Source organism: Podarcis filfolensis, assembly GCF_964270895.1.
Source record: "Podarcis filfolensis genome assembly, chromosome: Z".
In the NCBI taxonomy this organism is placed as follows: Eukaryota; Metazoa; Chordata; class Lepidosauria; order Squamata; family Lacertidae; genus Podarcis; species Podarcis filfolensis.
This window is the reverse complement of record NC_139617.1, coordinates 1421683-1445102: the sequence shown is the minus strand read 5'-3', so window position 1 is coordinate 1445102 and position 23420 is coordinate 1421683. Positions and strand designations below refer to the sequence as shown.

Sequence of the window (23420 nt, the reverse complement as noted above, 5' to 3'; positions counted from 1 at the left end):
GGGTCAGAAGCCTCTTTTGGGCCTCTTTTGCTGCGGAGGCCTCAAGAGGACACAAAATGACTGCCGCATCAAAAGGAGCAGATAGAGAGACACAACCACAAAATGGTGCAGGCATGCCTCCACCATCTCCCATTCCACATCAATGGCAACTAATATGCTTTATTCACAGAGAAGCTCTTTGCATCTCTCTGAATTAAAGTTGGCCCTTCCTCTGGTCACTGCAGATGTCATCCTTAGTCATCGTTTCTCTTCCACATCTGAATGTGAAAGAGAACATCTGACATCTGAATACTTCAGCTAGAGTTAAAGACTGGCTGAAAGCAAGGTTATGATTCCACCCACAATTTGCAAACCACAGTTTGCATTAAATGTGGTTAAGAATTCTATCTGCCCAGAGCCAGCATGCATATAATAGCCTTCCTCCAATAGTACAAAAAGGTACACATTTGATCATCATCTTCCCTCCAATCAATTTTAAGTCTTGCAGACTCCCAGAGATGCAGCAAGGTGATGGGTGTTCTCTACCAAATGTGGCCTTCCCTCAGCCCATAAATCAAAAGGTGGGTGTCAGGGAACTGCAGGCAGCGAGGAGGAAAGAATTAGAGGATACAGGGAATGATCTCCACTGCTCAGTACTGAGTCCTCCTCAGAAGACAGAGAAGAGGATAGTGAGTCTGGGGAGGAAGGGGTGCTTCAGAGAGAGGGGGATCCACGTCACAGGGGAAAACGGAAGGGGCTGAGCCGTTGGCTCTGTTGGTCTCGTTAGAGCAACTCGTCATGAGAGACGGGTCGCTTTGTTTATTCTGCATGTAATCTTGTCAGAAGGAAATAAAGAAAGGAATTTATGGCTGGCTGCCGGGAGTGTTTCTCTGCTAAGTGCAGCAACGCATGCAGCTGGCTAGCTGACAGTGGGACAGAGCAAAGTTTCTGAAAAACGAAATACCAGACCCTCAGGGTGGAGAGGCAGAACCTGCCTTCCACTCTGGGAAGATTTATGCTCTCCTGCAAGTTATTACCATTGCATTTCTGCAGCACCCAATATCATCCAGGAGTAACTCAACAATGGGGGACACACATGCCTACCTGAGCATCATAAAGAATACAAGATGAAAGGTGAAGGGGATTGGAAAGGAAAGAGGGAGACTCTGCCCAAACTGGGAAAATGGTGGAAAATGCAAACCGTTACAGAACTTCAGATATGCAAGGGAACTTGGAGGTCACCCAATCCAAAAGAAAGTCCTTCATGCAATGCATAGTTAAACTATGGAACTCCCTCCCCCAGGAGACAGTGATGGGCACCCACTTGGATGGCTTTGTAGGAGGACTAGACAAATTCTTGGAGGGGGGGCTATTGGTGGCTACTAGCCAGGGTGGCCATGCTCTGCCTCCACAGCTGGAGGCAGAAATACTTCTGAATACGAGTTGCTGGAAACCATGTGAGGGCAGAGGTGCTGGGTCTTTCTTGATGGTTTGCCAAAGACAGCTGTTTGGTCACCATGACTGCAGAATACTGGACCAGGTGGACTGTTGGGGCCTGATCCACCAGGGCTCTTCTTGTGTTCTTATTGTTCAATGCACCACAATTTCCTTCCCCTCTGATTGTTTTTGAATGCATTTTCTTCTCTCTGGGGGAGAACACATGGGGGGGGATTCTTCAGCACAACCCTAGACCCAGATTCTTGCTGATCACTTGCCATGGACTGGGTGGATGCAGAGGAGTAGAGTCAGCAGCTGGTGAACCCCCAAGGAATAAAGGCTCAGGACCGGGGGAGTGGTGGTGGGGTGACAGTGAGTGGCCGCAGGGAGAAGACGGTGGGGGGGAGGTGTTGGAAGCAGAAAGAGGCTATGGCAGAGAGCAGAGCAGAATCAGAGACAGAAGTGGAGAGGCCAAGAGGCAGATATGAGACAGGCTGCTGAAGAAGCCAGGGAATTTCCTCTTCCTGCTGTGACCTGCTCCCCTCCCAGAACCCACAGAGGTATGAAGAGGGCAGAGCAGAGACAAACAAGGCGTTGGAGTGTCAGACTGTTTGGGATGGACCCAGGGGAGGAGGAGACATAGAGAGCTGCAGGAAGGCAGGGACATCCCCACAACTGCCTCATAGGGGCAAGTTATACTGGGAAGAAGCCTGGGATGTTTTGTTTCTTTGAATACAGGGTTAACTTCACTGACACCTTGTGGGTTATTGCTGACTTGCTCCCAATCCCCGCCTTAACACCATCACCTGTTAGAGGGGAACCTGGGGCAGATGCCAAGGGTGGGCACTGTCTAGGGTGCCAGCAGACACCCCAAAGTGCCACATATAGATTTCTGGACACAGAAAACCTTAAATGTTTTAATAGGTGCAACTTCATACACAAAAAGCCAGACCAGCTGATTCAAACCGAAAAAGGAATCCAGACCTAGGGATTGCTCTTGGGAGTGTCCCACATCATGCCTAGAAAATGCAACGTAGCAGAACTGCCACCCCCATCCCAAAAATGAGATAAAAGGTGCGAGATTTCCACAGCCCCAGCTCTGTGGTCAGAAGGCACAGCGGGGTTTATTTTGGGGAGGAGTTCATACGAGACTCAAAGAAAGCTCAACAAGTAACATTAATACCATCATAATACCAGCAGCGTAATAATCTTAAAAAGTGTCTAATGTGGGACAGATGTCTGTAACAGAAAGCATGATTCCGTGTCCCAGAGTTTCTATGCAATGTTACCTTTTCCCATCTGTCCTGTACGTAACTACTTTATGATTTAATATCGTTCAAAAAAGGAGGGTGGGGTGAAGAAGGAAGGTCAATAGGTTTGGAATTCCCAGACTTCTTGTGTGCAGTCCTGATGGTTCCCTGTTGCACAGACTACTGCACTCCTCAAAAACAAAAGCCCCCCTGGGAAGGACGGTAGAAACGCCCCCCCCATTATTTCCTCCAGGGCACTGGATATCTGGCATTCTGTCCTGTGTCTTTTTGTGACTCATGTTCAATAAATAAAATTTTAATAAAACATGCCTCTGTGCTGGGATCCTCAAAGGAGGCAGTGTTTAGACTTAAAAAGTTGTTAGAAGCAGGAGCAGGAAAAAGAGAGAGTCTTTGGCCCGGTTTGAATTTAAACCTTGTTAAAATGTATGAAGTATGTCGGAGTTCAAATTTTTTAAGTCTTCAAAGTGCTCCAGTACAAACAAAGTCTAACTCAGAAGATTTTCGGGATGAGGTGGGGTTCAAGGAGGGGGAATCACTGAAGTGCATTTTTTAAAAGGTGTTCTTTATTAACACAGTTCTGGGCTTGGAGCTTGACTGAGCAGCAGAAAGCACAGCAACTTTCAGAGTGCAGGAGGAGGAAAACGACCCCTAGGGGAAAAAAGGATTTTATTTTGACACCCGCCTCCCAGCACATCCTCTGTCCAGTATCAGCATGAACTTCTCTGCTGGTTCCCATGCCTGGCATTTCCTGTCTACAATTTTCTCTCTCACTCTTGTGCGCATTTAATATATACTATAGAGAATGGCTGGGTGGTATGTATTAACTTCTTCTTTTTTGTATGTATTAATTTCTAATTCATTTAATCATTCTGAAAGCTCACCTTGTTCACCTCTGTTTCTTTCTCTTTTATACCTGCCCCCCCCACACTGCAGAACTTTTAATAGGAATAGGAAGGCCAGAGAACACCAGAGAAGGCCAGCTACACCCTTGGAAGCATAGCTGGAAAAGGTTTATGACAAAACTGGTTTTGAAAATGATGCTGTTAAAACACCTCCATCTTCTAATCCAAAGAGCAGAAGCCTGGGTTACTTAAGAGATTTCTGGCATTATGGACGGAGCTCAGTTATTTGTATCAGTGTTAAGAAATAACAAAACAAAACATCTATATATGTAATAAAACATATACACCGCTCAACTGTAAAAACAACAATGACAATGACAACAACTCAAAGAGCTTTACTTACAGAGATTTGTTTTGTGCTACAAGTCTGTTTCAACTTTGTGTGCCACTTTGAGGTCCTTTACTTGGAGGAAAAGTGGGTAAATAAATAAATAAATAAATAAATAAATAAATAAATCTGGATAGGTTGGCCTGAACAAAATGTGTCTTTGGCAGGTGTAGAAAGGAGTACAGTGAAAGCATCTGCCTGACGTCAACAGGCAGGGAGTTCCAAAGTGTGGGTTCTGCCACACTAAAACATACCAGAAAGAACACAGCTGCTAATTCCTTGAAGACTGAAGGGGCAAACCATAAGGACAAAGACAGGATGTGGAATTGGTGCACTAGAACAGTGTCCTTCAGATGTTGATGGAATACAACTAACATCATCCACGCAAAAGTGAAGGGTGATGGGAGTTGTAGTCCTCCCAAGTTGGAAACCCCAGGTGGTCAAACCCTGAACTGGGTAATCCAATACCTTACACACAGTCAAGCCATTGGTCCACTGTTGTCTGCAAATGTGGAGAATGGGAGTTGGGGGGAACCAAGTTGACAAAGGCAAGTCTAAGCTGATTGACGGCAGTTCTCTTGCATATCAGGCAGGAGTCTCTCCCAGCCCTGCCTGGGGATGCCAGGGATTGAACCTGGAACCTTCTGCAGAGACCATGGGTAGACAAACTAAAGCCCTTCTCAATCCGGCCCGCGGACAGTCCAGAAATCAGCGTGTTTTTACATGAGTAGACTGTGTCCTTTTATTTAAAACGCATCTCTGCGTGATTTGTGAGGTATAGGAATTCGTTCAATTATTATTTTCCCCAAAAAAATAGTCCGGCCCCCAACAAGGTTTGAGGCACGGTGGACCAGCCCCCTGGTGAAAAAGTTTGCTGACCCCTGGCATAGACAATGTTACTGTTAGGTGGATTTTTGGCTGGTTGACTGACCGAATCCTATGCACTCCCATCTGGAGGGGGCCAGGTTGGGAGAGACTGGCATAAGTTGCATCCTTGTTAGAAGCATAGATTTGTAGAGTTGGAAGGGACCCTCCTGCAATGCAGGAATCTCAGCTCAAACATCCTGGACAGATGTCCATCCAAGCTCTGCTTATAAACCTCCAAGGAAGGAGAGCCCCCCCCCACCTTCCATCCCACTCTCAAACAGCTCCTGCTGTCAGAAAGTTCTTCCTGATGCAAATAGCAGCATTGGTTCTTCCTGAAAGGCAAGACTTTGCTACTGTTTCTCCTGGTTAGGTATAAATTCTCTCCCTCTCATGGTTTGTTGGCTGATTAATGAGCCACAACGTGGCCCAGAAATAACCCCTCTGACCTTGAGGGGAGGGAGAGAATGGAGGTGGGGGCAGGGAGGCTGGCCTGCTATCTTGACAGGTTGAAGGGCAAAATGAATTAACACCTTTCATTTGTCTTGGAAATTGGGCTTGTTCTCAAACAAAAGTTGTGCTTTAAGCGATTACTTTTCTTGTTTTATGGCATTGTAAAGGCCTGATCAGCGCTGCAGTGGGTGCTCTGGGTGGGGGAGACCAACGCAAACAATGTTTTCTCTGCCTCAGCTTAAAGGTGGACTTCCATTGATACCCTGAACTATTTACAGCCTGCGCTAAATGTTTAAGTTTAGATTAGAAGAACAAAAAGTCACCCTGCTTGACATTCTACAAGGTCATGGAGAACAATAGGTCTCTGCTCTGAGCCTGCATGTCCAGGAAGCGTGAACAGTGACTCCGATCTACAACCCTTATTGGACTCCCAACTCCTATCAGCCAACAGGGTCAATGGCCGGTGGTGAAGAGAACTGTTGTCCAGTAAAACCTAGAACATCACAATTCCCCCGTAGAATTATAGGATGGTAGAGTTGAGAGGGTAGAGTTGAGAGGGATGACCCAAAGGGTCATCTAGCCCATGGCTAGGCAACCTAAGGCCTGGGGGCTGGATCTGGCCCAATGCCCTTCTCAATCAGGCCTGCAGACAGTCCAGGAATCAGCATGTTTTTACATGAGTAGAATGTGTCCTTTTATTTAAAATGCATCTCTGGATTATTTGTGGGGCATAGGAATTTGTTCATCACCCCCCCAAAAAAAATATAGCCCGGCCCTCCACAAGGAGTGAGGGACAGTGGACCAGCCCCCTGCTGAAAAAAATTGCTGACCCCTGTTCTAGCCTAACCCCCTGGAATGCAGGAATCACCAGTGTCTGCGGAAGATTAACATGGGGGGACTTCATCAAAAGCCCTACTGAAATCAGGCATTTGCCTTTTCCACCAAGCTCAAAACTATCAAAAGAAAAGAAGTAAGATTTGTCCGCCATGCCTTGTTTTTGAGAAACCCTTGTTGGGTCTTAGTAATCGCAGCATCCTTTTCTAAGTGCTTGCAGCCTGACCATTTAATTATCTGTTCTAGGACCTTTACTGGTATTGACATGAAGCTGACCAGTCAGCAGTTACCTGGCTCTTCTTTGCCCCTCTTTTTGAAGATAGGGACAACATTTGCCAGTCTCCAGCCCGCAGGGACCTCACCTGTTCTCCCAGAATCCTGAAGGATTATAGACAGAGACTCTTGAGATTACATCTGCAAGATCCTTTGGCCCTGGAGATCTGAATGCACTTAAAATAGTTCCTATATTGGGCTGCAGCTCCCTCTCTGCATCATTTATTTGGTTATCACAAGGTCCGACTCTGTCACCCAACAGCATTTCTCCATCCCTCATCTACAAAGTGGACCAAGTTAGAAATGATGTATTTGGTTGGCTCTTGTATGCTTTTTTTAAAACTGTAGTGAATAGCAACCACCGGTCACCAAATCCAGATCAGGATCAAAGCACTGGAACTCCTGAAGTCTCTCACCACTTGTTTGATGGGGGGCACCTCTAGTCCAGCATCCTCTTCTCACAGGGGCCACTCAGGTGCCTATGGGAAACCCGCAAGCAGGACCCAAGCACAAGAGCCCTCTCACCTCCCATGGCTTCTAGCAACTGGTCTTCGGAAGCATTGCTGCCTACAACCGTGAAGGCAGAGCAGAGCTTTCATGGAGTGCACACAAATGCTGGCCAATCATTGCTGCACCCAACCAACAGTTTTATGGCAAGTTCCCCCAAGCTACTGCCCTCTGGCTGTCAGTGAACTTCAACTCCCATCAGCTCTTCCTAGCAAAGCCTTTCTTTCTTTTTCTTTCCTTCTTTCTTTCTTTCGCGATCCCCTGCAGCCGAGGAAGATGGTCTTCCATGAAGATGGTTTTAACAGTGAGTTCATAAGTGACTGTGGAGGCCAATTCTGGATCCACACATCCTTCCACAGTGGGGACATTGGTTTCCGGCAGGAGTTGATCATGGTGTGGATTTGCCAAGCGTGCCTTCCTCCTAACACGTTTCTCCCTTGCATCCTGAGTTCAAGTGTCTTCAAAGCCCATGACACCTTTGGTAAAGGCTATTCTCCAGTTGGAGCGCTCACAGGCCAGTGTTTCCCAGTTGTCAATGTTTATACTACTTTTTTTAAAAAAAATTGCATTGAGACAGTCTTTAAACCTCTTCTGTTGGCCACTGGCCACCAGCATTACACTTTCCATTTTTAAGTTTGGGCTGGTCCACTTGAATTCTACTTTCTAACTTACCCCTCTTCTTCTTCTTCTACTACTACTACTACTACTACTACTACTACTACTACTTTTTAATGTTCCATACACCTCCCTCTCCCCAAGCACTAGAAAGCCCCAAGAAAGGGCTGCAGCATGTACACAGAGGGTTGACACACACTTACAGAATCTGGAGCCAAGGAGAGAAAAGGCAACGGAGAAAACGCAAAAGCTTTCGGAGCTGTTTGACTTTGCAAAACATGTGTTAGCACTTATGCACACAGGAAGAGAGTTCATTCACACAGCGTGAAGAAACTTAAACCTAAGATGTTACACCCTGTATTGGGGGAGCAGCCTGGGGCATGGAGGGAAGAGAGTAATCCTTTAAAGAGCCAAGAAAAAGGCAGAATTCCTTTTGCTGCTGTTGTTGTTATTATTATAGAAAAGATACCCAGTGGAATTCACATCATGAATGACAAGGACTTGGGGCAACAAGACTAGAGCCTTTAACCATCAGCCTTTGCCAAGCTGGTGCCTTGAACATGTTTTTGGGCTACAGCTCCCATCAGATGCTGTGGAAGCTCCTGATGGGAGCTGTAGTCAAAAACATCTGGAGGGCACCAAGTTGGCGAAGGATGTTTTTTGGCTTTGGTTTTTAAAGCAGGGGCCTCTTGAGAGAACATGAATTTCTCCATTGCTGGTGGATCTCATAACTGTCCTGTTTGTTTCACATATAACACTCTTAAAAGTTTCCATATTTGTCTAGGGATGTGGGTGTGGGTGTGTGGGTGTGTAAATTCTCATAGCTACTTTCAGCTACTAGGGTGATCTTCTGAGGACCATGAAGATGGTGGAATGCAGCTGTCTACCACCCTCAGGCCTCCTGGTCCCTCTCCCAAAGGACTTTTTCTCTTGCAGTCCTGTATCCTTAGAACTGCCTCCTGGATCACCTCTACGATGCCACCTCTCATTATTCCCCCACCCCACCCCACCAGCCTTCCACGAAGCCTTTGGAAAAGTCTCCACACCTTACAGCAGGGAGAGCTGTAGACCAAACTGGTTCCCTCAGATGTTGCTGGGCAACCAGTGTGGCCAAAGGTAACATGATGATGGGGGTGGGGATTTCCTTAACAGCTGGACGATGCTCAGTTGGTCATCCCTGCCTGCAATGATCAAGCCCAAGTGCATTTTACAAAAGTAAAGGCTCACTGGCGACACCATACATTTAAAGCACTGTGAGTCCACTTAAAACAGTCAGGGCTTCCCCCAAAGGATCCTGGGGGCTGCACTCTACTGACTTGCTGGGAGACCCCATCTCCCTCAGAGAGCTACAATTCCCAGAGTTCCCTGGGAAGAGGGGTGAATTGTTAAACCACTCTGGGAATTGTAGCTCTGGGAAGGGAACAAGGGCTCTTCTTTTGGGTTCTAGCCAGCCAGCCATGCCCCACTTCCAAGTTACTCCATTCCATCCTCCTCTTTCCACCTTTCTTTTTCAGCTGACACTTGTGGCTACTGAGCATGCTCAGTCCTCATTCTGCTATTTTCTCTGTGGAGTGGAGGGTTGCCCCCTTAGGATTTTTAAAAGGGGTTTAACTCTCAAGGTTCTCCCTCTTACGTGCAGGTGAGGCTCTCTTGGCTCCATTTTTATCAACAGATATCACCTGAGCTTGCTATTGGAAGGAGTGAGGACAGTAGTCTAAGTTATGGGGTGGGGCCTCTGTAACGAAACCCCAAAATTGCACCCCAGACTCTCTCCAATTACAGTGGTATCTCTGGTTGCGTACTTAATTCGTTCCGGAGGCCTGTTCTTAACCTGAAACTGTTCTTAACCTGAAGCACCACTTTAGCTAATGGGGCCTCCTGCTGCTGCTGCGCGATTTCTGTTCTCATCCTAAAGCAAAGTTCTTAACCCGAGGTACTATTTCTGGGTTAGCGGAGTCTGTAACCTGAAGCATCTGTAACCTGAAACGTATGTAACCCGAGGTACCACTGTATAGCAAAATCACGGCTTCTACTCCAGCCTTCTGGAAACAGCTTGGTGTGGGGTGGGTGTCCGAAAATGGATAGGAAAAGGGTCTAGGCCTCCCCTATCAAAGGACGTGTTGCTTGCCCACTGTCTCTATTTGTTCTGCCAGTGGTCGTTGTTCTTAACATTATTTGAATTCTGCAACATCCTTTGGTGCTGAATTTTCATGGTTATTTTTCAGCTACCTGGGCACCTTATTGAAAGGAATGAGAGAAACAAATGCTTTTAATAAATAAAGCATGTGGTGCTGGTGAGGGGAACCAGGCAGCATTGAAGTCGGAAATGATGTTAAATTTTAAACAATGAACAAGTAGCGTCAGGCTGGCTTATATCTATTAAGAACTAAAAGCACAAAGCACATCATCGTGGCTCTCCTGTGGGCACAACACAGATGGCTTTATGCACAGGATTAAGAGGAACCAGAAACTAACTGAAGAGGGCTACAACTCCTTCCACCCACCTTTCCTCACCTGATTTTAAGCACTGCCACTTCGCCAGTAGTTCCATCTGCCCCCCCCCACCAGTTGGATGGCATGCATGGCATTTCCCTGATTTATCCTCATGACAACCTTGTGAGGATGCCCAAGACTGAAAGATGGTGGCAGGGTGAAGGTCACCCAGTGACAATTTCATTTGAATCAGTGGTCTGTCACACTAAGCACTACATCACACTGACTCTCTCGAAAGACCCCACCGCAGCTTTCACCAACCTGGGGCCCCTTACAGATGTTTTAGACCCACCAGGCCCAGCCAGCACAGTCAATTTGAGCTACAACTCCTACAAGCCCCAACAAGTGTTGCCTGAAATCTGCTTTGTCTCTAGCACACTCATTCAACTTAAACCTTCCCAACACCTCCTGCATTCCATTTTGAGGTTGGTACAGTGAAGGTCTTGGGTATTTCCCATCATACCCAGCATCTCCTTCCCTTCCCCTTACTGTTTTGCTAAACTTCCATCCTGATTTAAAAACAAAACAAAACTCTGGATGACAACTTGTGGCTTCTTAGTTGGCCCTAACAAACATATACTTTGCAGCTTTAAAACTTCATGTGAAATAATTTTAGTAGCTGATGATGATCACAGACTTTCCCTCAATGGATAAGGGAAGGATGTTACAGCGGCATTAAATCTGGGAAGGAAAACAAATGTGGGTTGGTAAGGACAGAATGCCAAACCATGGCTTCTGCTCGTTCATCATTTAGATGCCACATTATGATCCTGTGTTCTAGACACAGACTGGGGAGCAGTTGTGGCACGTGTGAAGCTGCCTCATATGAGTCAGACCATTGGGTCCATACCAAGCTCAATACCACCAGCACTTACTGGCAGCATCTCTCTAGGATTCCAGGCAGGGGGCACCCCCCAGCCCTACCTGGAGATGCTGGGGGCTGAGCCTGGGACCTTCTGCATGCTTTCTAGATGTTTTCTACCTCTGAGGTACTCCCAACATTCATCATAGCTGCAGGGGTGACTGCCAAGAAATGGCTTCTGCTTCTCATCCAGGAAGACATCAGGGTTGGCATGTCCTGTGGCCCACTCACCCTCACTACTCCACAAAAAGGAAGTGTTTAATTAAGAAACCTGTTTAGTGACACAGACTGTGCGGTGCTTGGGAGGCTGCAAAAAACCAATGTTTGGAGCCAGCTGTAGAAGAACCTAAGACAAGCTCTGCTGGAGGAGGCCAACATCCTGTCCTCACAGTGGCCAACCAGGTGCCTGTGGGAAGCCAGCAAGCAGGACCCCAGCACAAGAGCAGCTCTCTCCCTCCCTGCGGTTTCTGGCAACTGGTATCCAGAAGCATTACTGTTTTCAACCATGGAGGCAGAGCATTCTTCGTCATGGCTAGTAGCCATCAATAGTCCTCTCTTCCAAGAATCTTTTCTGTTGGCAAGCAATAGAATTGCAACCAAGCGGTATGTAAATCTTGGGGTGGGTGGGGGGATAAGACAAATCTAGCATTTTCTGTCACTCAACGTGGGTATTTTCCACCCTGTGAACTAGGCCAGAGATCTGCACTTTCAGGTAAGCAAGGTACAATCCTCAGGTGCATTTTTAAAAAGTGGGGAAGATTCATAATCTCAAGCAGCTTCCTGTCTGTTCATTGTAAAGTTTAAGGAGTTGCAAGACCCCTACAGCCTGTGGCAACCAGAAGCTGCACATTTAGGAGCTGCGCAGTGAAGGTAAAACTCCTCATCACCATGTATCAGCCCCTCCAAGGGCAAAAGCAAGGAGGGAGCTAGAGAAGTTACAACTGTATTTCACATCCACTCTGTGCCCAATCCTGCTAACTGGATTCTGCATGAGGGTGTTAAAGCAAGACTCAATGTTGAGGAGGTGTTCATTAGAGCTACAAGTAAGCAGTAAGGTCTAAAAAGAGTTTGGGTGGACTCTTGCGAATCATGCCCATCTGGGAACAGCAAAAGAAAATGCAAGTGCCCTGCTTTATTACAGAGTTTGCTGTTCATGAATCAAATTGGAAAGACAGATGCATACCCCTTGTGGGTAACTAAAGAGATGCAATCAGCAAATATTTCTATCAAACTGGTTTGCAAAATAAGCAGCCCTCTGAACTTGTCATACCAAAGTCTTGAGTCATTCAAGCACAACTTTGGAAAGGAGAGAGTTGTAGAAAAAACAAACAAAAATAATGACAAAGCACAACAAAACCTTGTCTATCTAAATCAACCTGGTGCCCTCCAGTTGTATGGGCTGATGGGAATTGTAATCTAAAACAAGCAGGATTTGAACACAAGAGCACTCTTCTCTCCTGTGGCTTCCAGCAACTGGTGGTCAGAAGCATTTAGTAGCCATCAATAGACCTTTCCTCCTCCCTGAATTTGTCTAATCCTCTTTCAAAGTCATCTGGGTTGATGCCATCACTACCTCCAGTGGGAGAGAGTCCCATGGTTTTACTATGTGCTGCATAAAGACCAACTCAGAGATGTTTGGGACTGAACCTGGGACCTTCTGCTGATGCTCTAGTCTATCACTTCCCACCAGGCTGACAAAGGTTGGCATAAACAAAGTCCATAAATATATTGCAGCACTTCTCATCTGAGCTAGCTAAGGGCAACGCAGGGGCTAGGACTCACCATCAAACTTTTTGTACCGGGAACTGAAGGTTGCTTGCAAGTTATTACTAAGTTCCACCACAGCATTTCGGAAGTCCTGTTTGCTCTGCTGGCTGTATTTTTCTTCCATCTCTTGAGAGCAGCATGTGTAGCCTTGAGGGCAGACTTTCAAGTGATCACCTGGAAACACAAAGGTGAGAAAGCTTTACACACGAGTACATCAATCTATGACAATCATGGGGGGGCGGGGCGGGGCAGGGCGGAGGCTGAGCTTGCTGCTGCGGCAGCAGCTGTGTGCAGATACACAGAAAGGTGGCAATTGCTCTGGATAAAAAGCACTAATGCGGAATGGACAGGAACCTCACAACCATTTAAGGAATACCCAGCTGTTTAATCAAGTAAGTACTGGAATCAGTTATAGCAGGTAGCAGTCTTATGGGATATGCGTGTTTGTGTGTGTGCATGTACTTTAGATGTGTGCATTACTTCAGTTGTGAAGCACAGAGTTCACATAGCACTTCCCACCTCCTTGCTGATGCCTCCAAGAGCGCAGATCTCCCTCCCCCAAGAGGTGTGCCTGCCATCATCTCTTTGCAGCAGCCTTTGCCAAACTGGTACCCTTCCAGAAATTTTCAACTACAACTCCCATCAGTGCCAGCTGGCATAGCCAATAGTATTACGGGATGTGGCAGGTGGCTGATGAAGACACACCTCTGTCTCCTGACCTTTGAAAACTGAAGAACTTGTTTTTGTACCCTACCTGTAATATGTTGTGTGGAAGTATTGCTTTTGGGCTATGGGTGGGGTTGTTGCTGTACACTTTTTAAAACTGCATTACATTTTTGTATGCTGCAATTTGCCCTGTGGCCTGGTGAAGGTTGTACTCAACATGCTGTGGTTGTTATTATTCTCCATTATGAAGAAGAGCAGAAATGGTTTGCAAGGTTGGGTTCGGTGATACAGCAGGTGATTCAAGAAAGCATGGGAAGACTGCCAAGTGAAAGAGACTTCTGCAGACAAGGCAGCTGTTGCCCCAACTGACGGACTGGTTCGTGCCCTTGGTGCTGAAACCTCAGTCCTTCCTTCCTTCCTGGAAACACTCACGGGGATTTCCAACTCAAAATATTATCCTCTTCTCTCAACCACCAGCTTGTATCATCCTCCTTCATGGTTTATGACTTCCTTTAGAATCAGCTATAAAAAGAACCCAGGGCTAATCCAATTTCACACTAGACTTGTGTTCTCCTTATCAAGGGTATTAGGGTCCCTCTTATCATTGCTAATTAACAAGCGTTTCCAGAATGGAAGCCCTGTTAGTCCAGTATTTGGGAGAAAGGACAGTGCAGAGTCCCAGAGCATCTTAAACGGGACTAACAACTTTATTCTACCATCAACTTCCGACGGGCTTTGTCAGATGCATGACATTCACTGGAAAAATTGGTGGATGCGTAAGAATACAGATTTAATGAAATGCACAGGAAATGCTGCATTCAGGTTCTGCTTGAGGGCTGCCCTTTGGGGCATTCAGTAAGCCACTGTGAGACCATGATGCTGGATTACATGGGGCGATGGCCTGATCCTGTAAGCTCTTGATATGCTCTTATGAAACAGAAAAGATAGCTATAGATCCTTCGTCACCCTCTTCAGGGGTCTTATAAAGAAAATTTAAGATTCAGTCATATTATGGGCTAGGGATGCGGGTGGCGCTGTGGGTTAAACCACAGAGCCTAGGACTTGCCAATCAGAAGGTCAGCGGTTCGAATCCCCGCAAGGGGGTGAGCTCCCGTTGCTCAGTCCCTGTTCCTGCCCACCTAGAAGTTCAAAAGCACATCAAAGTGCAAGTAGATAAATAGGTACCGCTCCGGCAGGAAAGTAAACGGCGTTTCCGTGCGCTGCTCTGGTTCGTCAGAAGCGGCTTAGTCCTGCTGGCCACATGACCCGGAAGCTGTACGCTGGCTCCCTCAGCCAGTAAAGCAAGATGAGCGCTGCAACCCCAGAGTTGGTCACGACTGGACCTAATGGTCAGGGGTCCCTTTACCTTTACATATTATGGGCTTGTTTTAACACTGTAACTATAGAGGAAGGCTCCAGGTGACTGTAGCAGTTGTCAGTTCCCAAATTGATACAGACAGCGAGAGAGTGTCCCCCCCCCCCCCCCCGCTTTCATCAGCTCAGGAGAATTTGCAGCACACTACCACAAAGATGTGGTGCTGGAGTAAGTGGCCGAGAGAGACGGAAGGGGGCTCTCCACAGGTGGGTGTAGCTGCTAAGAACTGAGAAGCTGCTAATGCCACCCAAAAGCTTCCTACATCAAGGAGGCTTGTTCATGGCTTGCTCTTGTGCAAACTGGCTTTAACCACATTCCACTTCCACTGCTACCAGCAGGTGCAGAGTTCATTCTACCAGCCACCACTATTAATTATAAATTTGAAAGTAATAATAATTCTGCTATTTGAGGTGCTAAATACTATTGATTTCCATGCCAACAAAACATATTGTCACTTCCAAATCTAAATGCATTACTTCTCGTCCAACAGAAGGGAAAAGTAATCATGTGTAGTTGTGTTTGTTCATATCAATCCCTTCTTAGCCCCTCCCCTACCTTCCTTTCGCATAGCTTGATTTTTAGAATTCAAGTCTATTCGAGTAAAGGTAAAGGTAAAGGTTAGGTCCACTGGAGGCAGACTCTGGGGTTGCAGCGCTCATCTCGCTTTATTGGCCGAGGGAGCCGGCGTACAGTTTCCGGGTCATGTGGCCAGCATGACTAAGCCGCTTCTGGCAAACCAGAGCAGCGCACGGAAACGCCATTTACCTTCCCGCCGGAGGGGTACCTATTTATCTACTTGCACTTTGACATGCTTTTGAACTGCTACGTTGGCAGGAGCAGGGACCGAGCAATGGGAGCTCACCCCGTCATGGGGATTCGAACCGCCGACCTTCTGATCAGCAAGTCCTAGGTTCTGTGGTTTAGCCCACAGCGCCACCCGCGTCCCTATTCTATTCAAGTAGGGACCACTATTTTCCTTTATATAACTTTGTACTTGTGCACTCTGATCGTGCTGTATGCAATGAATTAAATATGTTTTGTAAAGGGATGTAAACAAATATAAAATATAAAATAAATATTGTAGTATTAAATTATAGTAGAAATAAGGTAGCCTTGCAAATAAGTTTTTAGTCTGCAAATATTTCCACTAACCAGACTATCAAAGCTTCACTAAGTCAGTCAGTGCAAGAGAGGGTCCAAACAAACATGGATAAGTCGCAGAGACAGGTGGTAACCAAAGATGGCAGACTACCAAAAACCTTCTTTCAACTGACTGACAATATGGACTTGATTGACATTTGGAGAACTAAGAACCCCCTTGGAAGAGAGGGAACATTCTTTTCTGAAGCCAATATGACTTGGACAAGAATTGACCAAATATGGATAACTAGAGGACTGGCACCTAGGACTCGAAAAGTGGAAATTTGCCTAAAAACTTGCTCCGACCATAATGCGGTGAAGATGGAGATGAAATTAACACCAATTGGTTCCTTCAGATGGAGGATGAATGACACCTTATTCAGAGATCAAGAGGTTATCAAGAAGGCCCAAAAAACCTTGAGAGACTATTTTGAGATAAATTTGAATACTACAGTTGAAAAAAGAACAATCTGGGACGCAAGCAAAGCGGTTATGAGAGGGTTTCTGATTCAACAGAATGCAATAAAGAAAAGAACTCAAAATGAGAAAAAAGATAAAATTTTGGGGAAAATAAAAGAGGGAGAGAAGAAACTAAGAGCGAAACCAAAATCGCAAGAGACTCTGAGAGAAATTAAGCTATATCAAGTACAATATATGAAAATGATAAATCAGGAAGTGGAATGGAAAATTAAGCAGATGAGACAAAAGACATTTGAATCGGCTAATAAATGTGGGAAACTGCTAGCTTGGCAGATGAAGAAAAGACAAAAATTAAACACCATTACAAATTTGGAAGTAGATGGAAAGAACATTCAGAATCCATTGGAAATCAGAAAGTGTTTCCAGAGATATTTTAAACAACTATATACACAAGGGCCACAGAAAGAGACCGATTTAGACCAATTTTTAAGAACAAATGGACTACAAAAAATCTCCCAGGAAAATAAGATAATGTTGAGTCACAAAATTACAGAACAGGAGGTGGAAGGTGCCATTCAGAATATGCAGTTGGGTAAATCTCCAGGGCCAGATGGTTTAACCTCCAAATACTATAGATCTTTGAAAGATTGGTTAATTCGACCACTAAAGGAGGTTTGCAATGAAATTTTAGAGGGGAAAAAGGCACCGGAGTCGTGACAGGAAGCCTACATTACACTAATACCGAAAACTGAGTCTGAGAAGACGCAACTTAAGAACTACCGCCCCACATCCCTGCTCAATGTGGATTACAAAATATTTGCTGACATTTTGGCTAACAGGTTAAAAAAAGTATTAGGGGAAGAAATTCATAAGGACCAAGAGCTGGCTTTCTTCCAGGTAGACACTTGTCAGACAACACGAGGAATATAATTAATATCTTGGAGAAGTTGCAAGTGAACATAAATACCAAAGCAGTTTTAATTTTTATAGATGCGGAGAAAGCCTTTGACAATATTTCTTGGAGTTTTATGAAGAAGAATCTTCAGGGGATGGGGGTTGGCCAAGGGTTTGAAAATGGTATAAGTGCAATTTATTCAGAACAAAAGGCTAAACTAATTGTTAACAACGTGGTGACAGAGGAATTTAAGATAGAGAAAGGTACACGACAAGGTTGCCCAATCTCCCCACTGCTTTTTATTTCAGTCCTGGAGGTTTTGTTAAATATGATTAGAAGGGACCGTTTGATTAAAGGTATTCAGGTCGGAGCCAAACAATACAAATTGAAGGCTTTTGCAGATGACTTAGTTTTGACGTTACAGGAGCCAGAATCTAGTACGAGAAGAGTATTAGAACTGATTCAAGAATTTGGTCATGTGGCAGGATTTAAACTGAACAAGTCAAAAACTAAAGTTCTTGAGAAAAACTTAACACCAATTGAGAAAGAGAGGTTTCAGAAGGAGACTGGTTTAACATTAGCTAAGAAAGTAAAATACTTGGGGGTTAATATGACTGCTAAGAACTTAAACTTATTTAAAGATAACTATGAGAAATGTTGGACAGAAGTGAAAAAAGACTTAGAAATATGGTCAAATTTGAAGCTTTCCTTGTTGGGCCAAAATGCAGTTATAAAGATGAATGTATTGCCAAAAATGTTGTTTTTGTTTCAATCCTTGCAAATTTTGGACAAGATGGACTGTTTCAAGAAGTGGCAGAGAGACATTTCTAGATTTGTCTGGCAGGGCAAGAAGCCTAGAATAAAATTTAAAATATTAACTGATGCAAAGGAAAGAGGCGGATTTGCCCTGCCAGACCTTAAACTTTACTATGAATCAGCAGCATTCTGCTGGTTGAAAGACTGGCTGCTTCTTGAGAACACAGACATTTTGGATTTGGAAGGTTTCAATAATGTTTTTGGGTGGCATGCATATTTGTGGTACGACAAGGTTAAAGCACATAAAGCATTTAAAAACCATATTGTCAGGAAAGCATTGTTCAATGTCTGGATAAGATACAAAGACTTATTGGAAAACAAAACCCCAAGGTGGTTGTCACCAATGGAAGCGAAGGCTCAGAAAAAGCTCAATATGGAGGCCAAATGGCCGAAATATTGGGAAATATTGGAACAAGAAGGAGACAAATTGAAATTACAGAGTTTTGAGAAATTAAAAGATAAAGTGCGAGATTGGCTTCATTATTATCAAATAAGAGAGGCCTATAATTTGGACAAAAAAATTGGCTTTCAGGTGGAAAAATCAAAATTGGAAACAGAACTGTTAGATCCCAAAACTAAGATACTTTCAAGAATGTATAACTTGCTGTTAAAATGGAATACGCAGGATGAAACGGTTAAATCTGCAATGATTAAATGGGCACAGGATATCGGTCATAACATCATGTTTGCTGACTGGGAACAGTTGTGGACCACAGGTATGAAATTTACGGCATGTAATGCCTTAAGAGAGAATATTATGAAAATGATATAAAGGTGGTACATGACACCAGTCAAGCTTGCAAAAATATATCATTTGCCCGATAATAAATGTTGGAAATGTAAAGAAACTGAAGGTACATTCTTTCACCTTTGGTGGTCGTGCCCAAGAATTAAGGCTTTCTGGAAATGATCTATAATGAAATGAAAAAGGTATTTAAATATACCTTCCTGAAGAAACCAGAGGCCTTCCTTCTGGGCATTGTCGGCCAATTGGTGCTAAAGAAGGACAGAACTTTCTTTATGTATGCAACAACAGCAGCAAGAATACTTATTGCAAAGTATTGGAAGACACAAGATCTACCCACCCTGGAAGAGTGGCAGATGAAGATGATGGATTATATGGAATTGGCGGAAATGACTGGCAGAATCCGAGACTTGGGAGAAGAGGTGGTGGAGGAAGACTGGAAGAAATTTAAGGACTATCTTCAGAAATATTGTAAAATTAATGAATGTTAAAATTATGTTCGGATTGGCAATAAGTGGTATTTAGCAACAAAAGTTATTAAGAATATGCAAAAATGAATTGATAAATGGATGAAAATATAGAGTTATAATATGTTATGATATAGAGTTAAGATAAATGAAAGAGGGTAAGGATTTGCTGAATTGATTATGTAAATGGGAATGCAAAAAGGGGAGATGTGAGGAGGTCAAGGAAACAAGCAAACGAGCTTCAAAATATCAAAAAATGGATTTTGTATTTTCTTTTTTTTTCTTCCCTATGTATCTTTGTATTTTTTGTATTTTATTTTTTTTGTCTTTTTTTTATTCTGTAAATCTCTGTTTTTTGTAAAACCCTAATAATTATCTTATAAAAAAAAACAAGAAAAAAAAACAAAGAAGTGCCTGAATTCACCAACCACTACCACCAACACCAAAGTGGAACATCCATTGCACCAACTATCATTCCAATTCAGAAGGCAATTTCCCAGATCTAAACTGAGCATGCTGCTCTAGGATTCTACTCAGGGTTACAGATTTAGGACTTCTGGCCCAATTTCTACTGCTCCAACAAGCCCCAGTTGTATAAACTAGGGGTGACTGTCAGGGAACTGCCATTGGAGCCCGAGGGAGAGGGAGGGCTCCAGAGGGGTTCCGGAGAGCGTCCCGGGAGGCAGAGAAGCAGCCCATCTGCTGAGGAAGGAATTCAGCGTAGCACCAGTGGAGAAGGGGGGCAGATGGGGGAATCGGCGAGGTGGCTCCATGACTCCTCGCCGGAGACCAGCAGGGAGAGCACGGGTCCTCTGCTGCCCACACCCTCCCTGCGCAGAAGGCTTCCGCGCAGGGAGAGTAGGCGGCGACTAGGCGTCAAAGAGCTTCTTTGCTGGAAGAAGTTCAAGAAACGCCCACTGACGGATTCTGCCAGCGATTGAGACAGCCACGGGTGAGTGGCTGTCCAGACAGAAAGGGTTCACCCAGGTAACCTAGCCAGGTGTGGCGTCGATTTACGCACGAGCAACCCCCTAGAACCATTACAGTGACCATCATGGTGTCTTTCATGTCTTCCCTTGCTGCCCATGAAACCTCTGAGCCCACCTCACTCACTGTCTCCTTGGCCATGAAGTGGTGAGGATGGTTAGCTTCTCCCCGCCACACACACACACACACACACACACACACACGCAAAGTACATAGAGCTGATGGAGGAAGCTGGAAGAGTGGCTCACTTTTCCACTTGACCTTTCAGCCCTATTGCTTTTTCAAAACCCATATTAATTCTACTGGATCCAACTTTTACCCAGATCCCTTAGAAAAGCAAAGTGTGTGTGTGTGTGTCTCCCCACTTTCTTTCAGTCTAAATGGGAAGGGGGCAAGAGAGACATAATTGGGGAGGGGGCATGCTCACAGCACTCATTCAAAACTCCAGGTGTGCCCACATGCTTAAAAAACTTGGTAACCCCTGAGATCACAGAATCATAGAATCATAGAGTTGGAAGAGACCACAAGGGCCATCGAGTCCAACCCCCTGCCAAGCAGGAAACACCATCAGAGCACTCCTGACATATGGTTGTCAAGCCTCTGCTTAAAGACCTCCAAAGAAGGAGACTCCACCACACTCCTTGGCAGCCAATTCCACTGTCAAACAGCTCTTACTGTCAGGAAGGTCTTCCTAATGTTTAGGTGGAATCTTCTTTCTTGTAGTTTGGATCCATTGCTCCGTGTCCGCTTCTCTGGAGCAGCAGAAAACAACCTTTCTCCCTCCTCTATGTGACATCCTTTTATATATTTGAACATGGCTATCATATCACCCCTTAACCTCCTCTTCTCCAGGCTAAACATGCCCAGCTCCCTTAGCCGTTCCTCATAAGGCATCGTTTCCAGGCCTTTGACCATTTTGGTTGCCCTCCTCTGGACACGTTCCAGTTTGTCAGTGTCCTTCTTGAACTGTGGTGCCCAGAACTGGACACAGTACTCCAGGTGAGGTCTGACCAGAGCAGAATACAGTGGCACTATTACTTCCCTTGATCTAGATGCTATACTCCTATTGATGCAGCCCAGATGAACTTTCACGAGATGAACTTTCATGAATCATTCCAGGCACATGTGTGGGTCTGAAAGAAAAAGGGAGCGAATCTGCAAAGATTATCCGAAGTAACCGCTAGGCTAAGCCGGCCCAGAAGTGGAAACAAGAGGAAATACCGACGATTCAAGAATGGAGAATGAAATTGACTGACTATGCGGAACTGGACAAATTGACTGGGAAAATAAGATATGTTCGAAACCAAAAGTTCATCGAAGATTGGGGAAAATTTGTTGATTATCTGAAAAATGTATGTGAGGTGCAAACAACGCTAGTGGGGTTTCAAGAAGCACTGTAAAAAATTTTAAAAGGTATTGCTGAAAGTAAATAGAAAAAGGAGGGAAGACAAATGGCAATGCAATTAAAGAAATGCGTATTAAAGGGTAAAAATGGATGATTTTCAGGGAAGTTGAAGGAAGTCCAAAATTTGAATTTTGTTAAAATTTGGTAAAATTTGGATAAATTGTATGAATGTATGGAAAACTAATAAAAATTTATATAAAAAAAAAAGAAAAAGGGAGCGAACCTGCTTCTAGTTTACAAGAGTTTCTCTTTCTGGGAGCAAATACTTAACTCACCACAGGCAGGTAGCTAAGGAGCTGTTTACAAGAGTGAGGACATGCAACACACTTGCCATGCTCATTGGGGGCTGGCTGTAATTAGATGGAGCAGGGAAGAAAACCAGCCTTTATTAAGCCTTATGGGATGGTCACAAGGTATTCTGAGCACACAAAAGTTAAATTTGGAGGGGGAGACGTTCTTTGGGCAGCTTTCACAACAAAAGCCTCACCCAGTATGCTACAATGGCCTATAATGTGGAACCAGACCCTTGCCAAATTTTGACAAGTGGCTAAGAAACTGGCCCTCTGGATGAGTTCAGTGCCCAGGTGCTGGGGGGGGGGCTATTTTCAGCAAGCCTTTTGTTGTCTGTGTCCTCAGCTGCTGGCTGGTCACCTGGGTCTAAAGAATATACGGTTCCCTTCCATGCAACAAGCTCCTCACCACAAAAACAAGAAATTCTAATTATTTCTGTGGCATGCACTTAAAATACCCTATACAACCAAAGGCTGTCTGGATTTCAATTTCCACCCCCACCCCCACCCCCACCCCGCTTTTCCCCCCACTTTGCTCGCTGACAGCTTAGGGCCTGTGGATTTACTACAGAGAGAACACCAGACACTTTTTTTTTTAAGGAGGAAAAGAATGAGAAAGATTTATGCCCCTCTCTGTACAAGCCAAGGAGCCAAAAGGCACATTAGGAAACTGAATTCTGTTCTGGAAGGGGTGAGGGAGAGAGAGAGAGAGACCTTGCCTTCCCATTCATTCATTCCCAAATTTCTCTCTACAAATACTTGTTTTACAACCCCAGGGTCCAGTCGTGCAAATGCAGCTGCCATATGAACGACTTAAATAAAATAGCTGCTGCTAGATGGAGCCAGTCCACATCAAAGTGGATGGACACAGACACCCACCCACACCCACAAAGAAAATGCTATATCAAGTCATCATGCAACACTCAAATATCAGTAGAGTCTGGTCCTCAACCAAGACTTGGGGCTGCCATGTACTTTATAGTGAAAGAACAGCCTGACTGATGGATCAGGTCAGTGGCCCATCTAGTCCAGCATCCTGTTCTCCTGGTGACCAACCAGATGCCCCAATGAGAAGCTCACAAGCAGGATTGGAGCGCAAGAGCCCTCTCCCCTCCTGCAGCTTCCAACATCTGGTGTTCAGAAGCAATACTGCCTCCATAGATGCAGTGGAATAGCCATCATGGTTAGTTGCCAAGGATATTCTCATCTTCCATGAATCTGTCCAATCCTCTTTTAAAACTATCCAAGTCGGAGCCCATCACTGCCTCCTGGAGGAACAAGTTCCATACTTTAACTGTGCTAGACTTTCTGTTTCTCTGTCCTGAATCTTTTAACATTCAGCTATTCTACTCCCTCTACTTCCATGCTATGGTGAGATATGCAAATGTTATGCAAATATGTCCCTTTCCGTGTTTGTAATGCATGTCCTATTTTATTACAATGCATAGCAGGCCACCCAAAAACATGAGGGCATCAGAAGAGCCTGTCTGCTGGCTCAGGCCAAAGACCCATCATAGCGCAGCATCCTGTTCTCCTGGTGACCAACCCCAATGTGAAGCCTGCAAGCAACAGCCCCCCCTACTTGTAATTCACAGGAACTGCCTCCAACAATGGAGGTAAGACACGGCC

The 23420-nt window shown here is 44.9% G+C and overlaps 2 protein-coding genes across 2 annotated transcripts in view; both read right to left on the bottom strand.

The window, feature by feature from the left end:
* Positions 1-23420, bottom strand: part of KLHL13 (kelch like family member 13) — a 1461558-nt gene that overhangs the window by 1031563 nt on the left and 406575 nt on the right. The gene's annotated exons all lie outside the window — the stretch shown is intronic.
* GPC4 (glypican 4) overlaps positions 1-23420 on the bottom strand; it is a 108375-nt gene that overhangs the window by 36561 nt on the left and 48394 nt on the right. The window contains exon 2 of the mRNA XM_083595429.1: positions 12601-12759. Within this exon, the coding sequence (XP_083451555.1) occupies positions 12601-12759 (159 nt within the window). The remainder of the gene's footprint in view (positions 1-12600; positions 12760-23420) is intronic.